The sequence below is a fragment of the Dromaius novaehollandiae genome, chromosome 3, assembly GCF_036370855.1.
Source record: "Dromaius novaehollandiae isolate bDroNov1 chromosome 3, bDroNov1.hap1, whole genome shotgun sequence".
Taxonomy (NCBI): Eukaryota; Metazoa; Chordata; class Aves; order Casuariiformes; family Dromaiidae; genus Dromaius; species Dromaius novaehollandiae.
In genome coordinates, this window is record NC_088100.1 from 5,322,402 (window position 1) to 5,343,204 (window position 20,803).

The 20,803-nt window shown below is 39.4% G+C and overlaps 1 protein-coding gene across 1 annotated transcript in view; it reads right to left on the reverse strand.

The window, feature by feature from the left end:
- Positions 1 to 6,279: 6,279 nt before the first annotated feature.
- The window catches only part of TFAP2D (transcription factor AP-2 delta), a 47,561-nt gene continuing 33,037 nt past the window's right edge, over positions 6,280 to 20,803 (reverse strand). Inside the window, exon 7 of the mRNA XM_026093835.2 lies at positions 6,280 to 7,542. Within this exon, the coding sequence (XP_025949620.1) occupies positions 7,323 to 7,542 (220 nt within the window). The 3' untranslated portion in view covers positions 6,280 to 7,322. The remainder of the gene's footprint in view (positions 7,543 to 20,803) is intronic.

Below are 20,803 nucleotides of genomic sequence, written 5' to 3' on the forward strand. Positions count from 1 at the left end.
ATCCATGCTGCAATGTAATTCTAGTGATGCTTTCTCCAAAAGCAAGGGTTTTTTTGAGTTGCTTCAGAAATTGCATTGATATATCACTAACTCAAATATCTTTCCATTAAAAAATAAAATAAAATAAATCTTTATCCAGAGTAACAATTTCCATTAGGACTTCAGGTTCCCACTGATTTCTTAGTCATGTCATTTCAACAGGAAGGTGAGTCTAAATAGCAGTTAAGAGGCTCCACATTTTGTTAGTTTTGGCTTCTGGAGCCTACCTAGAAACTAAACTGAATTTTTCAGCGAAACATAAGTGAAAAAACAACCTTTCTAGCATAAGTGGGAGTTTTGTCCTTGAACACAGGGGCAAATATTACCATTTATACTTGGTCAATTCTGCTAATTCTGGGTTCAAGATATTCAGTGTTTTACAGATTTGGTCCCTTGTTTTGCTTGGTCTCTCACTTTGAATGAAAATTTACATAAACTTTCAGCAGTTTTTTATATAAAATCTGACAGAGGTGATTTTTTTCTATTACTTTTTGCTTTTCATCTTATTATACGGTATGTTATATGTTGCATATTGTTTGTAGTCTCTATAAATTAGAGGATACTTGTGTGTATTGACATGTATTTTGGCAGTGCACTTCTGTGAATCTCAGGAGATTAGTCTTCTTTCTTTGTGGAGAGAGTATGAAAATTTACACACTGAAGTGAAGAGAGATGGCAGAGCCAACCTCTCAAGTAATTGTAGTTAAAATACTGATGATTTTTTTTTCCATGGTTGTATTTTTTCTGACTTTGGACAAGAGCACATACTGGACTGATCAGAGGAATTCACTGTGGCAACGAGGAAATTGCATTTCCCAGAAGATTAGAATGATAATATTAATTACTGAGAGTTCATTTGTTATGGAACTGAGGTGGGAGTTGGATAAACCAGATCCGAAAACATAAGAACTACCATCCAAACTGCTCTCTTTTTCACCTGAAATCCTTGTGAAGCTTCTGCCATTGCAGCTTTGCCCTTGGTGTCTCATTGTTTTTAATTACTCATAAAGTCATTTCTGCAAGCATTGAAAGGACACAGGAAGAAGGGTTGCCATTGGGTTCCCAAGCACTTTTGAAACAAGATGTCCAGGAAATCCCTTAAAAAAAAAAAACTTTTTGAAAAAATTTCAGCAAAATTTTTCAGATCCATTTGTTTGGAAAGTTTCGTTAAACATATAGAGTGGAGTTACTTCAGACCAAAGCGGCAAGAGACGGTGATTTACATCTAGAGACAGTTTTCTTGACTCTCATTGTTTCTGCCTGGGGAGAGTCAAACCTTGCGTCAGTACACTTGGTCCTGAATCCAAAGGCGGGGCACTGGTAATTAACACAAACCCTGAGCTAAAGTAGGATCTGGAATTGAACTGCTGTAAGCTTATGCAGGGAAGATTAAAAGGTTAGATTGAAACTGTGAAGATGTGGACTTGATTGCCAGCATTGTCACAGTCTTCTTTTGCAATCATGGGCAAGGCACTTCCGATGTCATTCATCACAATTTAGTTTGGACATCTAAATGTCAAGTATCCAAGGTAAGTTAGTTTTCTAGACTCCATCCAGCATCAATGGAGAGCAACTTGGGCTCTTACTAGTTTTCTGCTGTGGTTTTCTGCAGTTGAGATAGACTAATCTAATATAAGTCATACCATCTAGCTCAGGGTCCTGTTTTAGGACATTGCCTTTTTACTCTTGGTACACCAAGAAAGAAATTGCTTTACTAGGTTTTAGAAAAGATAGCTGCTTAAGATAGATACAGTTAGGTAGGATAAACTCCACCTTTAATCTCTGTATAAGCTGAGTTTCTGGCCAGGTTCGGCTGCCCTTATTTATCCAGAGATGTAAATTATTTTCATGCACCAGGCACACCAGGGGTTAAATCAACATAGATTTTATTGCCGTGAAATGTTCGATCAAATGTGGTCATTATCTTCATAGACTCATGTAAAACAGGTAGCTTGTATAGGAAATAGAAATATAAAAGATTATGTTTTTCACCACTGAATTATAAATTAAGTTAAATTAAGTGGAAGGAAAAAAGCAACCCAAAACTCCAAACCAATAAATAGGACATTGTTTGTTGGTGACCAAGTGCGCACTCACATTTAAATACAATCACAACAGCTGCTGTACAGAACAGAATTCATTGTACAAAATAAAGAAAAGAAAAGAATAGCAATAAAAAATATCAGACCTCTCCAAATGACCTTCATCTGGCAAAGGAAAATAGCATTATCTTCTTCTCTCCCCCATTCCCCACACAGCTATACTTGAAGTCTTGTAGAACCTGTAATGAGGTTAGAGGCAGAGGATATTTTTATAATTACAGTTCCTGTATAATTATGTTCATTGATTTTCCTTGTGTTGCAGGCTTGTGTCTTCTATTAATGCTGTTTTTTCTTGGCCTTAAAAATATATAATTAGAGCAGCAGAGCTATCTCTCCAAAGGGTAAAAGACAGTCAGATGACCTTGGAATTCACCAGCAGCCCTTTTGGATACCCAAGATATCTAAGACCAAAAATTGTTTACTGGTGTTAAGAAAAAGAAAAACAGTTAGAGAACATGGCTCTTAGGATGCTAAGCAACCCCTCTTGAGCCTTGCTTCAAAATGGTGAGCCACAGCTGCGCCAGTGAGTCATGTTCAAAGGAGGAGATGAGCTGGGGAAGTATTTACACAGAGGTCCAGGATTTGGAAGGGCTATACATTGTGCTTGCTTTGTAGCAGATTTTTTTTGCTTTTAGCAAAAGTTAAAGAGAAGCTTCAAAGAATGGATTCCTTGTTGTTTTGGAGAGCTGAAGTCTTTTCCCAGTGGATGCTGGACTTTATCTTTAAAAAAAAAGAGTCCAAATTCATCCCTTGTGCCAGTTCTCCAAGGCAACAGACTGACACCTGGAAGAAATTAGGGTTTTGGAGGGCAGCAAACTGCTTTGCATTGCAGCACGAAGGACAAAACTCTTGACAATCTTCAGTTGAAGGTGGCAGGATCATCACTGCTTGCCTGTGGTTCACTGCCCTTTACTGGCCATATGAATACTGTTCTAATTCTCTTGTCATCCGCATAAAACTCTCCCTTTGCTACATTTCTCTACTGTTAAATGATACTAATGGAAGTTAGTGTGAACAGAGGTCCAAAACTTAGGGCTGAGGCTGGAAGTGAGAATGTCACTCCTAGCTCTTGCAGAGGCTCACCTTCAAAACTTAGTCAATATAGCTGCTCTTTGTGCTATCCTCACTCTATGGATAACACCTTGCTTTATAAACAAATGCATATGGTTAGTCAGTGAGCCTACTTGATGAGTGGGTTACTAATAAGTCCAAGTAGCAATAATTGGTCTTTGTGAGTCAAATGTATTACAGCTTTTGGTCCTAAAATAAAGCATTAAAATATAGGATATAAGGTCAGTTCTGGGACTTTCTTACTGTGTTTTGAGATCTGTAGTGGGAAAGCTGGAATACTGCTGAAGCTGGGCAATGGACTGAAGTATAACAGGATCCAAATACTCAGCCAGCACTTGAACTATGTGTCTATTTTTGAAGTTTACAGCCCTTAATGACTCACTGCTTTTGAGGATGGAGGTTTGGACACTTTTCTCAACTCCCTGGATTTTTTGACCTGAATGGAATAAACAATTCCATGATGTCTCAAAAGGAGAACTTTTTTCAGACCAGATTTATTTGAAAGTCAAAAAGATACAAATATACTTGAATTTGTCACCCAGTAACTTCAAACCATGCCCTTCCTTCAGGCTGATCTAATTCATGAATGTGTTCTGAGATAGTAACATTTCCACAGAGACAAGGACTAAAAACAGAAAAAAGCGATGGGAATGTTGTGCTTGTATGTGTGGAAAGTGGGTAAGAACTTAGGCTGAAATTTTCAGAGGAACATCAGTGAATTCATTGCTTAAAACCCCACTGAAAGTTCCAATTTCAAAAACCAAAGACATTTTGACACCAAGGTGCTCTGACAAGTAGTTCAACAGAAAAGACTGTAATAATTATTTTTCCTTTCAATAAAATTAATCAAATACCTACAGATAAAAAAAAATCACAGAGAACATGTCAATGTCAGCAAACCTTGCAGATACCTTTTTAAAAGAATTTTACTTTCAAAAGGTGTGAAGATATTAAAGGAAAAACAGGGGAAAGACCAGGATGCAAATGCAGATAGCTCCTTAATGGTAAGAATCTCAGGGAGTTCAATCAGCTTGAATAAAATCTGTATTGAAATCTCCTTAAAAATCTGTAGAGGTCAATAGGACAAAAGCTGGAAGTTAAGGGGGTTCAGCAGTGCTCAGCTTCATTAATATTAATAGATCAAAGGGTAATTCAGGTTAAAAATAATTTGTTACCTGAAGAGCAGAGGCTAACAGTAATTGTGCAACAACAGAAGATGTAAGTCTTTAAATAGCTTATTGTAAGGACTTTGGAATGCATCCTAAATAGCTGAATCTTCCAAATAATGCTGTATACATGTTATTTCCAAGATTAGATATTTGAATAGGATAATAATAAAATAATTCTGATTTCTCAACAGTTTTACAGAATAATCTACACAGCGAGTAATTCCTTCTATCTCCAGGAGTCTGATATTTTGGTGACAAAAATTGAAAAGGAATTTTTCAGTTTTTTTCTTCTGTTTTTCTTTCCCCCATCAAAATCTACTTTAAATTTATTCATGTTTTGAAGTAGAGGATCACAATTAAATAGCTTTACAATACATTTTCACATGGCAAATCTGTGTATCTGACAGTCAAACATGTAAAATTTTTCTCCTCTCCTTTTCTCCCCATCAGTTTGGGCAATGGAAAGAGAAGTATGAGTTTCTTTTTCACTCTCAATCAGTGGTGAGCTACTTTCACACTCAGGTACCTCATGTTCCAGAGTAATTGCACAATGTTTCTTTTGCAGACATCACTGAGGAACATTCATTTGATTTTAGCACTTTTCCACAGGTGCCAAAGTGAAAAATTCCTTCAGTAAAGGTTAAGTTCTGTTAGGCACTTAGCTGGTCTTAGTGAGTTAAGGAGGTGGAGTCCAACAGAGACACATCTATTTCCCTCACTGAGTACAGAGGGAGCCTAGATCAATTGCCCTAAAGTAGGCATCTCCATTATACACCTACCATATGTAGGACAAATCTGGCCTAAATCATAGGGCTCTATTTGATTTGCAGATTTCCTTACACAAGCAGATAGGGACTCAGTTATCTCCTAATATATTTCCTAATTGATGGCAACATGCCTACTGATGTCAAGAGGAACAACATCATGCCAAAATTGCTCTGACCTTGTTAATTCAGTTTGGCTCCCTACAGCATAGCTGCAAATGCCCTTCGATAGTCTTCACATCCCCAAGGTTTGTGAGTCTAAGGCTGATCATCCAAGATGTAATGCATCTTAACTAGCTCTAGAAATATGCAGTGTAGTCACCTGCTATGAACACTTTTATCCTCAGTTTCCTTTATATCTAGTTGAGAAAAACACAGTTTCAGGGCATGGTTCATCATTACTTTGGGATGAGATTCACTTTCACCCTGTAAGTGCCTTTTCCTCTCCACTGATTATACGGAGAGGAAGATGACTAGTCCATGAGCAACGGAAAACGCCACCATTAAATTCCAGCTCTTTCCTGTGGAGAGATAGGCACTTCCAGATGATTCCTCCTACCTGCCTTGGACACCTGGTGTGGGGTTCAGTTGGCTACCCATAGGTATCTGTCTAGTGCTGTCTTCTGGGATACTACAATTCCTGCTCCAGGAGAGTCCTCACCTCCTGTAGGTTTCATGTCATATCTGCCAAAACCCTGTGGCTATCTTAGATACCCTAAAGCATCTCAAATGCTGCTAAACATGTGGGCAACTCTATGTTGTCTTACTGTAGCATGGGATGAATTGTCCTTTGGAAGAAAAGTTCTGGCTCTGTTCATTTTAAAGGAAGTTTAGATGGCCAGCATAACCCCACCCTATAACATCTATTATTTTTAACTTTCTTGATATAATTTTATCAGAGAAACAAGACAAGGAATAGAATAAAAGTCTTGTTAAAGGATGAGTTAGAATGTGGCTGGAAAAAGCGTCTGGGCTCAAAGAGGCTTGAGCTCAAAGTATGCTTCAAATGCTTTGTGAGGGTGTGTGGTAGGTAGTAAAGTAATATTTCAGAAGTACAAGAACTAGGTTATTAACCCTTTAGCTGCTGTGGACCAAGCCAATCTGTCTTGGTTATCATTTTGATTTATTTTATTTTATTTTTTTCTGTAAGTGAGTGGGTTCTGTTGAACCTCTGCACCTCGGCTGGATTTCTAAAGACAATAAAGCTGCAGAAACAAGTTGTTGAAGAAAAGAAAGTATCATAAAATCAAGGCAACACAAAAGGTGACTCCAATTGCCTGCATTGATCCGGTTGAACAGAGACCCAGATAGAGCAGATTGCAGTGTTGTGGGACCAGGGGCAGAGAAGATAGAGGACAGATGCCCATGCTGCCATTAAATCTGAAGTTCACAGAGGGATCAGGGCTCTTACTGAAAATATCAATGTTTTTCTCACTTTAGTCTGTGATGCTCTTCTCATGAGAGACACCATGGCTGCTTCTTGAATGGTCAGGACAGTTTCCCAGTGGGTTCTGGCCTCATTCCAGCGCAGCTTTATTGTACATTCCTATGTTGGGGTATGCAGCCCCCAACACTGAACAGTTAATTCGTCCCACAACCCAAGGATTCCTCTCTTGCCAGGTTCCCGTAGTGTTTCCCAGTGGTGAGTGGATCAGGCATTTCTGATGGATCAGAGGAAGCCCTTCTTTCAATCTAGCCAGCGTGCAAGCCAAGCCATTATGCTGGAACTGCGTCCCCCACGACGGATGTGCTGGCCCTAACTATGCTGCCGGAGAAGAAAGTGCTTCAAGTTAGCCTGTGACAAATTTCATGTGCCACCTCAGCCAAGTCCAGAAGTGCTTATAAAATACAGTGTTAGTGTATCATTCAGAACAATCAAATACTACGTGCACGAAAAAGTAGTTTAGAGCAACATAAATTTTAAAAAGTGACAATTTCATCACACATTTACTGTACACTGCTGTTCTTAGGGTTGAATACTTTCCTCTCTCACGCTCTCTCTTTCTCTGGCTTTTAATCTTTCTCTTTTTCTTTTCTTTTTTTTCTTTTTTCTTTTTTTTCTTTTTTCCCCCTTTTTTGGATTTGGTCCACTGGAGATAAATCACCCTCCATGATATATATATTTAAAAAAAATATCAGCAGCAAGACTCTCTTGAAATAGATTCTGTTTGATGTAGCTAGTCTGTCTTTTCTGTTTTGCCCTCTTTCACAGCAGCCTCTGAAGTTTTCCGCAGGGGGGCTTTCTCCGAGTTGGCGTGTCCTTGGCCGGATTCCGCCGCTCCTCCGTTTTTGTGCGATGTGTGCTTTTCCAAGTAGTTCAGCATTTCACTGAGAACAGTTTGGAAAGTGCTTAGGGCAGCACATATTGCAGGAGTTCCAAAACCATGAGTGATCAAACTATAAATGGGGGAGAGACAGAGAAAGAAAAAGAAAGAAATGCACACACACACATAAATATATATGCACTCACATACATTGAAGAGTTTACAGTACACTGACATTGCTACAGTGAAATTCAAGATTTGCTCCCTAAACTATTTATTACCTGTGGGAGAGACAGAAAAGAGAAGAGCAGCAGAGCAGACTACATACAGCTTCAAAGGTTGTTTTTGGTAGGAGTATCAGCTCTGAAACACCGTGAGACAGATCCTCAGCTGATGTAGATTGACACAGCAGTGTTGACTTCAGAGAGGCCAGGAGAGGATCTGTGCCCTAGGCTCTCTAGCATTGCTACTGTTTCACTCCCAGAAGGGATGACTTCCTCCTTCTCAGGTAGATGAAACCGGTTGTGTGTGGCTTATTCAGTCTACCAGATCAGTCCCTTAAACAACAAGTTCTGATTATTCTGCATGGACATATGGCTGCATCTGTACTGGGAATGAAGCAATGCCAAGGTGCAAGCTTTGACCCTCACAGCAACTAGCATAGTTTGGCCATGTCCATGCTACAAAGTCCTATGAGCATCCAACAGGGTGGAATACAAACTGCCTATAGGGAATGGTCCTTGGCCAATGCTAATGCCCAAACAATGCCCAGAAAATGTTTTGGAGAGAGGTAGTTCAGCCAGAGACTGTTCTAACAATTTAATAGTAAAAATAACTAAGTTCCAACAGCCTCGCCCTAGTGGCATTGAATTTGCTACTATAAATTTACCCCATGACACTTTTCATCCAAATAAGGAGTTTTCTCAAGACAACACTGAGTTTGTCTTGCTGTAATGCTGCACTGCAAAGTAGCTGAATGTCAGTGGTGCTTCTCACTCACAATTACTGAAATGATTTATTAACGCAATTGCCAGGCAGAGCTGCAGTGGGTGGGTCTCTAAATTTAGAGGAGCTTTTCAATGCACACATAAGTACCTATAGTCAATCGAAATGCTCTTGGGCCAGAAGCATGCAGGTTTGCCAGAGGTCCTGTGTCATAGATATAACGCTGTGAGGATGTCTCAGCTGCCCTAGGACATCTCAAATGGCACTAGAGACCTGCTTTTAGGCAATTGACTCCTTTGAGGCACCATGCCAGTAAACCCTGATCTAATGCAGGGAAATGCATGTAAGTCAGAAATGGGAGCATTTCACTTTAGTGAACAAGAGAACCTTTCTCCTCTGCACTTCAGCTTTCCAGTCTTCCCAGGAATTTTAGAAATGAGTGAAAAAGAGTGACATAATGTCAAAGCAAAAGATGTTGTATGGGGCATGGGCAATTGGCAGGATGCTGGAAGTACCAAAAAGGACCAGCAGAAAGGTTTCAAAACTTCTTTCACATGATCTTTCTGTCTGTGCTAGAGATGGGAATCCTGCTTGCTAGGAATGCTGGTATCCTAAGGAAGATACCAAACCTATGGGGGTCCTAATCAAAATGAGAGCTCGGTCTGGAGATATCCTTCCATTTCAGATTGGGAGTGGTCCAATCTTTTATGAACGGTCCCCCAAAGGCAATGACAATTACTAAATAACCAGCTTTTAGGATGTTTATCCATCTGTCTCCTGGTACTTTTCAAAGGAGGAAATTATGTTTATCCCAGTTAGTAATGAGATGAAAATGGTAATTAAATATTTACAAGGAGTCTTTTGCAGACACCAGTTAATGATATCACATGACTCTTGAAGTCTGGACTCTCAAAGTTTGGACTTGTTATTACAAAAGAAAAGATCTCTCAATAATTTTTCTTGAGCATTAAAAAAGAGGTAAATATACCTGGCTATAAATTTAAAACATTTTTTGAGAAATGTCTGGCACACCAGGAAAAAAATAGTCATCATAAGATACGTTTTTAATAGTAGCAATAGCAACAGCACCAACAGTAGTCAAGTGCTTTTTTAGCACTTGACTTTTTTTTTAGTGCTTTTAAGTCCAAGATTTAGGAGTCAGGTGACTTCAAGAAGATTCTGGTTTGCATTTTATCATCATTTTTTGCTTTCATAAGTCCAGAGAAATGACTGAAAATGCAAAGGAACTTATAATAGCAGAAGGCAATGAAAAGGAAGTCTGAATGTATCATTACTTGTTTTAATATCTCATGATTTTTACACTGCTTATGGGATCTTCTGGGTCCTGATTTTGGAAAATGGCTACTACTGAGAGAGACATTAAATATTTATGAACTTGCATGCAAGAGAAAGAAGTTAATCTTATTTAAGAGTTGGCAATATCTGAAAAAATTCATTTCCAATAAATGAAAATAAGTTTTACAAAGGATTGAGTAGAAAAAAATAAGTATCTTCTGGCTTGCTTCTCTTTGAACATTTCTCTGTGTCTTGAGCAGAAAAAGAAATAGTATTGTGTTCATATCATAGGTCCATACACCCTGAAGAGCAAAGTGGGAATACATAGTGGAATTACAAGGATTGGCTCAGAAATCATCCATAGGGTTGAGATAAAACTTTAATGCTCTCAAATGATTAACAAAACTGTAGAAAACACCAGGATGGGACAAAGTCTGATATTAAGGTATATAAGCATAGATGTATACAAGTATGTGTATACGTCAGCTGTGTCTAAGCTCCCATTATAGTCAAAGGGAGCTTAATCCATTTTCCTATACATAAGACTCTATAGTCATTTGAGTTCCTCTGTGGTACCAAGACATCTGCATCAGGTGGGAAGATAATGCAGAGGGCTTACGGGAGACCAGCATCCTTTTAAAGAAGTAATGGACTGATGGGATACCTCATAGCATTCAAAAAGACACTTATCTTTACTCAGCTGTATCTTCCTTGAAGATCTTGCCTAGATCTTCATTGGCAATAACGGCAGCTTAGACACCCAGCTCATATTGACACACCAAGTTATTGGCATTTTATCCAGAGCAGGATACTATACTTCTTGTCCAAAAACTGATGCTCACAGGAAAAGGATTATGTGCAGGGACTTAGGGGCCTTTACAGATCTCCTTTACAGATCTGCCTTTTAGCTTCTCATAGACAGCTAATCAAAAACACAGCAGGTTTTTTTTCAAGATAAAGCGTTGTATTTCCTCTGGAGGAAATGGCTCTGCATCATCCCCCCCACAGATGGGGATATGCAAAACCCATTAAATTTCTCATGATGCTCTGCCTGGATTACATTGAGAGAAACCATTTTATGGAAAATTTCTGACCAGTCCACTTTGCCTTGCTCCTGTGAGCATTTTTAGCCCCACTTTATGTAAGGACCATAAAAAGGCTGAGGGGTATTATTGTCTACTTCATCTTATTTTGCTATCAGTAATTCCTCTGCTCTAATTTTGTTGAACTTTATTCCTCTGCAAATTAAAGTCTTTGAAAAATTGAAGAATGTTGGATAGTTGCCCTTTGTTGATGAAAGTATGTTTCCAGTCAGAGGAGAAAGTTTAATTTTATATTTAAATGCAAGGTATGACAGACAAGACAAATGGTAAAGCATTCAAACATGTTTCCTGGAAGTCACATGTAATTGTCTGATTTTTCAGAGTGACTGAACTCCCACTGAAGTACTGTACTACTACAGACTGTACTACTACAGTCCAATTTTGGTATGCCCCACACCTATAAAGTGAGTTCCTTTCATTGTGATACTTTCATTTAGATTTTAGAGCCTAAATTAAACACTGTGGCTTCATACTGGAGTCATCTGGATATTCTCAGCTCTCTACTGTGCTACATTTCATTGCAATTCCTATAAACTAGTGATTCAATTGTTCTAAAAGGCAAGGCTAAAATCCCTGATTTTGGTCCTGTGCATGGAGATCTGCAGAAAATAGCAGGCCAAGATATTATAAATCCTTATGCTTAAGGACATCCAGACCTGCCTGCAATCCTGCCCAGCACTACGATGCAATTATGTCTGCTCATGTTTTAATGATGGCCTTACTTAGAAGTGAAAAGATCCAAGAGTGCCTGAAGGCTTGGACTCTTGTTTGGCAGCTACCTCAAGGACTCCTCCATACCCCAGGCTGGTGAAACTCCGACATGCTGCAAAAGAAACAGATTCCCTCTCCATGGGGGAGGAAGAGGCCATCTGCACTGAATGTTTACACTCTCATTTAAAATAAATAAATACTTTAAAACAATATTAATAAAGGAAAAAAGCAAGCTTGAACTTGTTGGTCTAAGTTTCTCAGAACTTTGAATGTGAAAGACACTGTATGTTCACCCAAATTTAAGAAAACATGGTAATGGCAAATAATGAGAAATGATATAAGATTTTTCATAGCTGTAGAGGAAATGGAAACAGGTTTGGATATCTTTACTAGTATGAGCAGCATCTGAAGTTAGAGTTGCTTCTGCTGACTTCAAGGTGCTTCTACCGATTTCAAGGTGTTCCCTATGAAGGTTGGCTGGGGAATTAATTTGTGATAACTTTGCTTGAGAAAGTCTCTAGGCCTAACCATGTTGCACGATTAGGCTGAATGTCAAGATAAACATTGGAACATGACCTGCATATATTACAGGGATAATACGTGTATAAAATCAGAGTGGCAAGCAAACAGCAGTTACAAAAGTTGCAAAACTTGCAAAGTAGGCCCTCATGACTGTTTTCCACTCATAACTAAACAAGCGCATTAAGGAAATGTCTTCCTAAGCAGACGAGTCTCTTTTTACTGTTCACAAAAGCAACAAAGTTTCCATGAGAGAGTGGGGAGAGAAGTGCTAGAGCTGATGCCTTGTATTTCCAAAATATTCTATTTCAACCGTGCAGATTTTGGACCTCAGGGCTGATCTTCTACACTAGGAGAATGCCCAAGGGAAGTCTCTGGGACATCCAAGACAGACACTATGAAGTGTTTCAGAGCTACAGGCCAAAGATAAAGCTAGGGAACTGTGGTGCAGGTGGCACTCACAGAAGCCCTTGGGCACTCATCAAGAAGTGTTTATAGCAAAGCATGTTATACCCCAATAATAAAACACTAGACAACCCTGTGACTGGCTGGTTTCCAATGAGGGGGGGAAAAAAATGTACAAGCTTCAGGCTAACTATGGATGAAAAATATCTGGTCTGGTTGTCCAACACTACCTGGGGAGCCAAACACATCAGAGACCACAGAGAGATCCAAGATCAGTGGGCACTTTTGAAAAAGAGCAAGCATGTGCCCCACACAGCCATCAACTCCTTCAGCCTCTCCTTTCCTTTACTCAGTTGTCACATCTCTGCCCTATGACAAGGCAAAGAAGCGAATGAGATTTAACCAACTTGCTATCATGCATAGATTTTTCTTGTAAAGCAGCTAATACGGCTGAGAAGTTGCACTGAGAAAGACCAAGACCTATGGACACAGTGATGACAGAGAACAATGCAGCTTTCTAACCCAGTCATTTGGGAACGAGAAGATGGCATTCCTTTTCCTGTGAATCAAGTGACTGACTTAAATGTTTTCAGAAATATTGTGTTGGACTGAAAAACAAAATCAACCCTGCCAAGCATTTTTCATCTTTGAGGAATGTATATGTGCCCTTTTCTCTGCAATCATGAAACTTCTTTGTTAATGAAGAGGATAAAGAGAACAAAGCTGAGACTGTCATCTATCTCCTGACTCCAGAAACTATGACTTTAATGGTATCTGGTATCACAAGACTCAGAATACAAATAAAATAATTTGGCAATACTGGCAATTCATCACAAAAATTTCCTCATTATTCTTAAAGGAAGAGCAGGAAAAGATGTAAGATGGGATTCTTGGGAAAGGAAATGAGGGAAAAATCCCAGAGGAAAGAACCCTAATGGCTTCTGCAAAAAAGGAGCAAAATAAAAGAAAAAAGAAAAAAAGAAAAAAAAGACCAAAAAAAGAGAAAAACAGCAAAGAAATGAAAAAAATGAAAATCAAAAAATAGAAGAGAAGAGAGAAAAGAAAAAAGAGAAAAGAGAAAAGAAAAACGAAAAGGAAAAAGGAACAAAAGGAAAAAGGAAAAAGAAAACAAAAAAGGAAAAAGGAAAAAGAAAATAAAAAAGGAAAAAGGAAGTAACAATTTGCTGATTACTGTACCTCAGCCCTAAGAACCAGTGTTGTCCCTCTCCAATAGCTGAATCTAAAATCAGATCGAGAGAGTTCATGGAAATCAAGGAACTCTAGAGGGCACCAGAGCTGTTTCACCACGAACTTTGTAGCTCACCAGGCTTCTTCCAGTCCGTGCATCCAAACAGAAGGCTGCTACCACTAATCAAGATGACTGGAATTATGACAGCAGCTGCTCTAACTACTGCTGAGCAAAGAAGAGCAACAGAGAGAGAACAATATACAAGGGGGTAAGCAGAGCTGTAAAGGCAGCCCATCAGTAAGGCTTTGGGCTTGGCTCTTTGTTGCAATTTAAAAAACGTATTGAGCTTCGAAACCCGCTTCATTGCTCTCTTTTACCCTTCAGAAAGAAGAATGTTACTTTCTCTCTGCTCCCAAACTCTGAGCCGCTGGTTTCTTGCCTGTCGCTTTCCATGTCACCTTGTCAGTGTGATGCCAGGCGTTCGCAGGAGGCTGACAGCTCCAGGCTCAGACTAGCTAAACGACAAAACTCGTCTCAAACAGTGTCACGGGAAGGGTGTTTCATATCAGCTGGATTGCTAGGCAAACGCACAAAAATTTGTGAGGATGCTGATTGCTTTTATTATCTAGCTTTAGTACTTTGAGCCTATTATTTTTTTGTCGGTTTGTATAAGGTTTCTCCACTGAGAAAAGCATCACTTGCAAGGAAGTGTTCCCTTTGCTATTTTGCTGTCTTTATCTTTTCTATATAAAATTAATGATCTAGGTGTAATTTGTATCTTGACTTAGTCATTTCTATTAAGAAGAAATGTAACCTTGAAGTTAAGGAATCAAATCCGACTTCTATAACCAGTAGGTGTTCTTCTTTCCCTATATGATGGACAACATCACTAGGATATCCAAGCTTTTGATACAGTACAGATTCTTACAGTTACAAGTGCCCCTAAAGCAGATGTAGAAGATATGTTTATACCCCAATTTTACAAGTAAGAAAAGTGAGATCAAGGGACTAACTAATGAGGTCAGGGATTCTGTGCGCTTGTAAGCCAAGAAATGTGCACAGATCTCTTGAACACAATATCAGCAAATCTTCTCTTTATAAGTTTTTTTGCGCCACATATTTTGACTTCCAAGCACAGAATTTGGATCATTTTCTGTGAGTTTTCTGGTAAATCTAGTTTCTATTAGATCTTTCTGAAAAAAAAAATCACTAATTTTTTGGTGATTCAGTAAGTCATTTTTTTGACCTCTGAATAATGCAGTTTCTAGTGTTTTAATAGTGAAGAAAAACTCAAAAGATCATCTGCAAAATAAAAGCCCTAAAGCATTATGTTGGACATTGTGGACATAAAATTTGGCAAAACCAAGATGAAATCTCAATATGTCACTATTTTTTTTTTTGGTTAAAAAAGACTTTCATCTTTTTTTTTTTTTTTAGATATCTACTCTACATTAAAACATTAATACTTCTAACTTCTACCAGCTAAGAAGAGACCACTCATTTCCAGGAGTGTGAATCTGCCCATACAGTTAGTAGAGCTACCTTCCCAGTATAAACCCAGCTCCTGCTTTCACCTAAAGACTGAGCAGTCCCAAACAGCAAGGCTGCTCAGATGCAAGGGCAGGCTATGAAGGCAATGACAAGAAGACGTGTGTCAGTGCGACTCTCAGATCCCTGGCTGAGTCTGTGGGAAGCTCAGAAACTACAGTGGAGTGGAAGAGGTAAGTAGATACAAGCCCTCTCTCTAGTCAACAGGAGAGGGATAGTGTATAAAACACAGAAAATATCATCATGAGCGGTTTGGGCATTTGTTCAGGATGCAGAGATGTCCTAAATTCTGATCCTTATGCTGAAGGCTGCATAGGTACTTTATTGATTGACTTAAACGTAAAATGAATAAGGCAGGATCTTTGCTGCAGAACTCAAGCTTTGTCTTAACACACAAGCCACTATATTATACAGCCATACTCTCATTCTCACTCCAGTCTTAATTTTTCCTCTTCAAAAGGGAACATCTCGAAGGGGAGAGATGCAAAGTGAACGTGAAGGCTCACATGTGCCTGCTTGTCACCTGGCCTTAGTCCATTTGTCTGAAAGGTAGGGGCAGTAGCTCTCATTTCCCTGTCAAAGGTAAAGTGTCAAGTCTGTATCTCACCCATACAGGGTCAATACGTTGGTCTCTGAGATACTCAGAGAAATATCATTATCAGGTCTCTGTTTCACAGCTGAAACAGGACACCTCACTGCAAGACTTTAAGCGAATACTCTCACTTAGTGTCCTGTCCTTTAGTGAGCTCATTTGAGCCCCCTAAACAGCATGAGGGAAGCAAAGGATAGAAATCACTTGATTGAACATACGCTTCTCACATCATCAGAGCTGCTGTGCGGCATCCAGAGCATGGGGCTGGTAGATGTGAGACAGGACTCACAAAAATGCCTTGAACTCAGGGAGTGGCAGACAAAGGTGAGACAAGATGCCCTGGTACCTCTAAAATGACCCTAGATCCCTGTGTTCAGGCAGTTGAATCCCCTCCAGAGTACTTAAACTGGAGCTAGGGGATGCCTTTAGTCATCTATACCTGTGCTAGCAAAGTAAGAGTGCCCAGGCTCCTTCTCTGGTCCTGAGCCATGCAGCACAGTCTGACCTCATTTTCAGTACTGATGTATTTTAACTTGCAAGGTTATAGCAATATCTAAGCTTTCAACTGGGAACAGTCCCTTGACTGTAATGATGCTGACTTGTGCCTGGGAGTTGTTTGGGACAGTAAGAGTTGGTCTAGGCCAGATTTATAAAAGGAACCACCACAGCAATCCAACTTCATGGACAATTGTATTTCAGTGTCTGTGACTATACCCACATGGTTTAATAGATTAGTTTGTATATATCTTTTGGGGGATGTTAATTTCCTGATGTCCCCATTCCCTCTCTGAAACAGGACAGAAGTATTTCCCTTCTTCACAGCAGGGATCTATACAACTGAAAGTGACTGTCTGGCTCGTCTAGTCTAGCTCCCTGCTGTAGAGGGGACCAGATGCACTAAATGCCTGGGAGAATCTAAGGTATCAGAGAGATGGGTGACATGCAGGATAACCCAACTGGTTCATCAAGATCTAGCTTCACACCATTAACTGCAGATTTTTAAGGCTCAGTGATTGCACTGGTTGACATCATTGTTTCAGAATCAGCAGAAGAAACTGCTGACCTACAATGCACCCAGTCAGCTCTGGTGAGTTAGTGGCAGGATTATATATGCTGGGCTTAGCCAAGCCTTCACTGTATTCTGCCATAACTACCTGCACTATACGGTCCCTGAGCGTGTGTCTCGGAGCTCTCATGCCTTCAGATAGGCTTGTCTTCATCTGCTCATGATTGCCCTGTTTCACCATTTTTAAGCTTTTCTAAAAAGGGCTGCTCTCAAACTATTATATAGGTACTTTGATTACATCCATCTTTTTGCTTTCTCTAACTCTGCCAAATCCCCTTTTCCCTCTCGTCCCCTTGGATAACTGAGAGCTGTCTCTCAGTCCCACTGAGTGTGCAGATAGGTGCTTTTATCTGTTCTGAATCCAAAGAAAACCAACTTCTAATACTAGGGAGGGATTTGTATAACCTTGCTATCCTGAAAACATAAATCAAGATGAAATCTCAGCTTTACTGACATCAGTGGGATTTGAAAATGATTTTAGTTTCAGGACAAATTAGAAACCCAGCTTTTTTCTTCTTGCCCACACAGACATATGCACGTGTACACAGAAGTGAGAGAAGAAACTCTGAATTATAAGTAATAGGAGGCATTTTAAAATAAGCTGTTTTCTCTAAAAAACTTTTTCCTTCCTCCCTCCCTTTTTCTTTCTTTCTTTCTTTTTCTCTCTCTCCCTCTCTTTCCTCCTTCTTCCTTCCTCTGTTCCTCTTTCCTATTTCCTCATGCCCACTGCATTTTGAAAACAAAAGGCTGGAGAAATGGCTTCTCTCATTAAAATGGTCAAAACATTTAGGTTCTTTTCTAGTACCAGTATGCTGGTTGTGTGTGTTGGTTTTTCTTTCTCATTGAAAATCCTCATAGTCAGCTTTGATCTTTACACAGTGTCTACAATCAGCTTGATGGGATAAAATCCTGTGTGAACATTAGGAGGACCATGGATTTAATGGCTTTGCGCTCTACTGCAGTGGACTTCTACACGCTGATACATGGATCAGCCTTTACAGGACAACAGAGACACTCATGTATCCAGATAGAAAGTCTCAGCACTTTCTAATGGAACTGGATTTTTCCAGCGTTATCCTGTTCACCCTGTTGCTTAATGCTAAATCTGTTTTCAGAAACTGGGGACTGGATATCTCAGCTGGTGGCTGTTGCACAAGATACAACCCACAGGATTATTCCACTTTCCCCTTGCATTTGTCATGAAGGAATCAAAGAATAGCTGAAGGACAGCATGGGTGCCTTACAGCCTACCAGCTCTTCTTGAAACTGCGCTTATGTAGATACTTAGAAACATGAGCTGCCCCAGGACTTAGCCCACAAGGTCAGTGGCTTATTATGATCCACACCTGACAAAGTTGGACTTCTCTAAATCTTAGTACCTTTTTACAGCACAGGCAGGGCTGTAAAAATAGGCTATTGTAATAAGGGTGAGTGCTTATATTCTCAAGCAACATATATATTATTAAATAAAGACTTTCAAGGCCCGCTTTCTGACCCTGAGTCCAAATGGCACAATCTGGTGGAGTCAGTCTGGCTGAGCTTTCTTAACCACACAAACTGTATCTGAACTGCTGGGAGACATCCTGATCCACCTCCTGAACTGCGCCCAGGAATAGGTAGGAACAGTGCTAGTTAGTCTGGCCAAAAGAAACCCAGGGATCCTGCTAAAAAGCAGCAGAGGCAGCCAAAACATGCCTATGCCCTGGTGCTTTATTTTATTTATTTTTTTTTTTTACTAATATGAATGTAACTTCTCTGCAGTAAGATACCCCAAAAGGCACTGCAAAGAAAGGAATCTTGTATAAGGCACATACAACTCTCTGTCAAGTCTCAGATAGTACAAAATTATTGCTGATATGAATGGTAAATGTCTCCAGAATAGCGGTTCATGGACAAACAATACCAGGAAATCAATGTTCCTATTGCCTAGAGCTTCCTGTATTCAGGTCAGATGGGCATCTCAGAAAGCTGCTGCATACACATGGTTGTATCAGGGGTGTGGATGAGAGTTTGGTTTTTGCCTGCCTAGTAAGGTTGTGCAAAACTCAGCAGTTTCCAGGCTCACTGGCAGTTTCTTTGAAGATATCCCTTGTTCTAAGCTTTGCATGAACTTTGAGTTTGGGGTTTGAGCAAACCCAGCAATTTTGATCCCTTCGTGGGGATTGTCTTGCACTTCAAGTTGGACACATGCATACAAACCTTGATGAATTGGGACTCAGTGAAAAAACTTCACAGAGAAATGTGAGCTTGAAGAATTCAAACAGAGAAAACAGGAATCACTGCCTGGATCTGACCTGTGCCAGTCTGCAATCCCTCATGGTAATTATTAATGTTGAGGAAGTAACATCATAAGCAAGTGGAGCATATAACTTCACACTTACCAACTATAAGGTAATTTATTCCCAAAGAAAATTTTCTTTTGACTCAAAGGTGGTAGAGGCTGGATTATACTCTAGATATAAGATTTTATACCCATTCGAATAGTCTTTTGCATCTTTTACTGTCTTGCAATTTATTCTAGCACTTGAGATTTGCATGATACTTGCGAATTTTTTTTGCTCATAAAAAATCTGTTTGACTTTCTGACATCATACCACAGGGTATGGTATAATGGCTGTGAATGATGTAAAAGAAAAAAATATATATATATATAAAATCTCAGTTTTTCATTTTGTGGTTTCTTTGTTTATTCCCTTGATAATTACTTATGTGGCAGAATTTTTTGACCTCTTCTTGCTATATTCAACCTGCACGAACCTATACAAGAGTTCCCATGTTTTCTACCTATGATCGTAAATCAGCTTGTACTGGATAGGCTGTCTGCTTGTGCTAAAAACACTCAGAAAGGCTTGTCAGAGATGCCAGTGAAAGTCTATGGCCTGTCCTCTCCAAAGGTAATATAATGGCTCCATCCTGATCTAAAAATCTATGTAGCATAGAAATAGAGAACTTATTGTGAAAAAAGGCCACAGTTCTGGAGTACAGATGAAAATGAATATGAAAATTCACTATTGAGAAAGCGTATTATGAGATTTATGATGACTGCAAGTAGTCACTGCATCAGATTTATGTCTCCTCCGCCAAAGATATTTGGAGAACATTAAGAGCTCTTGGGCATTTTGGACACAAATAACATTAATTTTATCTGGATAATCAGACCAGCCACTTATTAAGATATTCCAATTTTAGAATCTAACCAACTGTCATTTAAGTATTTGACAATGACTATGGTATGAAAGTCAAATACATCTCTGGCATGGAGCTGCAATGCTCTTTATCTATAGATATATGATAACTATGTTCATTCCACTGTAACAGATTGGATCAACATGTTCTTTCGGAAATCTGATTGGGGTTTTGGGGGAAGGCTATGTTTAGGCCTTTGGCATGTGGAGGCCATTGTACATTGAATATTTGAATTGTTAATTAGGCATATCAAATGCTTTCAGCATCTTGTTATGAAATGATTCCCAACTTATGTAAAATGACAAGTAGTTATTACGACAAGTAGTGTCTGACCAGTAGGAGGTTGTGCTATGCCTCGAACAGTAGTGACCTTGTTGTTCCTGGTTTACGAGGACTTTCTCCTTGTGTCTGAGTACCAGGAATTTTTTTCTGTTCTGATTTCCCCAACTGATCGGGCGGGAACTGCCTGTGTTGGAAGTCAGTTCAGTCTGAGCATCATCCCTCAGAGAAAGACAGAGAAACCAAGTGATCTATCAGAGCCAGTCTGCATTGAAACACTGACTCTGAAAATACTTGGTGTCCCTGAAAAGCATGGTGAATTGTACGCTCACATCTTCTCTGACATCTGAGACAGACTTATGTGCCTTCTGTGATATTTTAGATCAGGAAGGCAAGTAGTGGTAGGAGTGGTTCAGACGACCTAGCTGTGAAGGCTGCCAGATGTAGGGAAATGGAATCTTTCTTCTTCTTCTTCTTCTTCTTCTTCTTTTTTTTAACCTCACTTAAATATACATATTTACAATATAAGTATATACATGTACGCTGATTATCTAA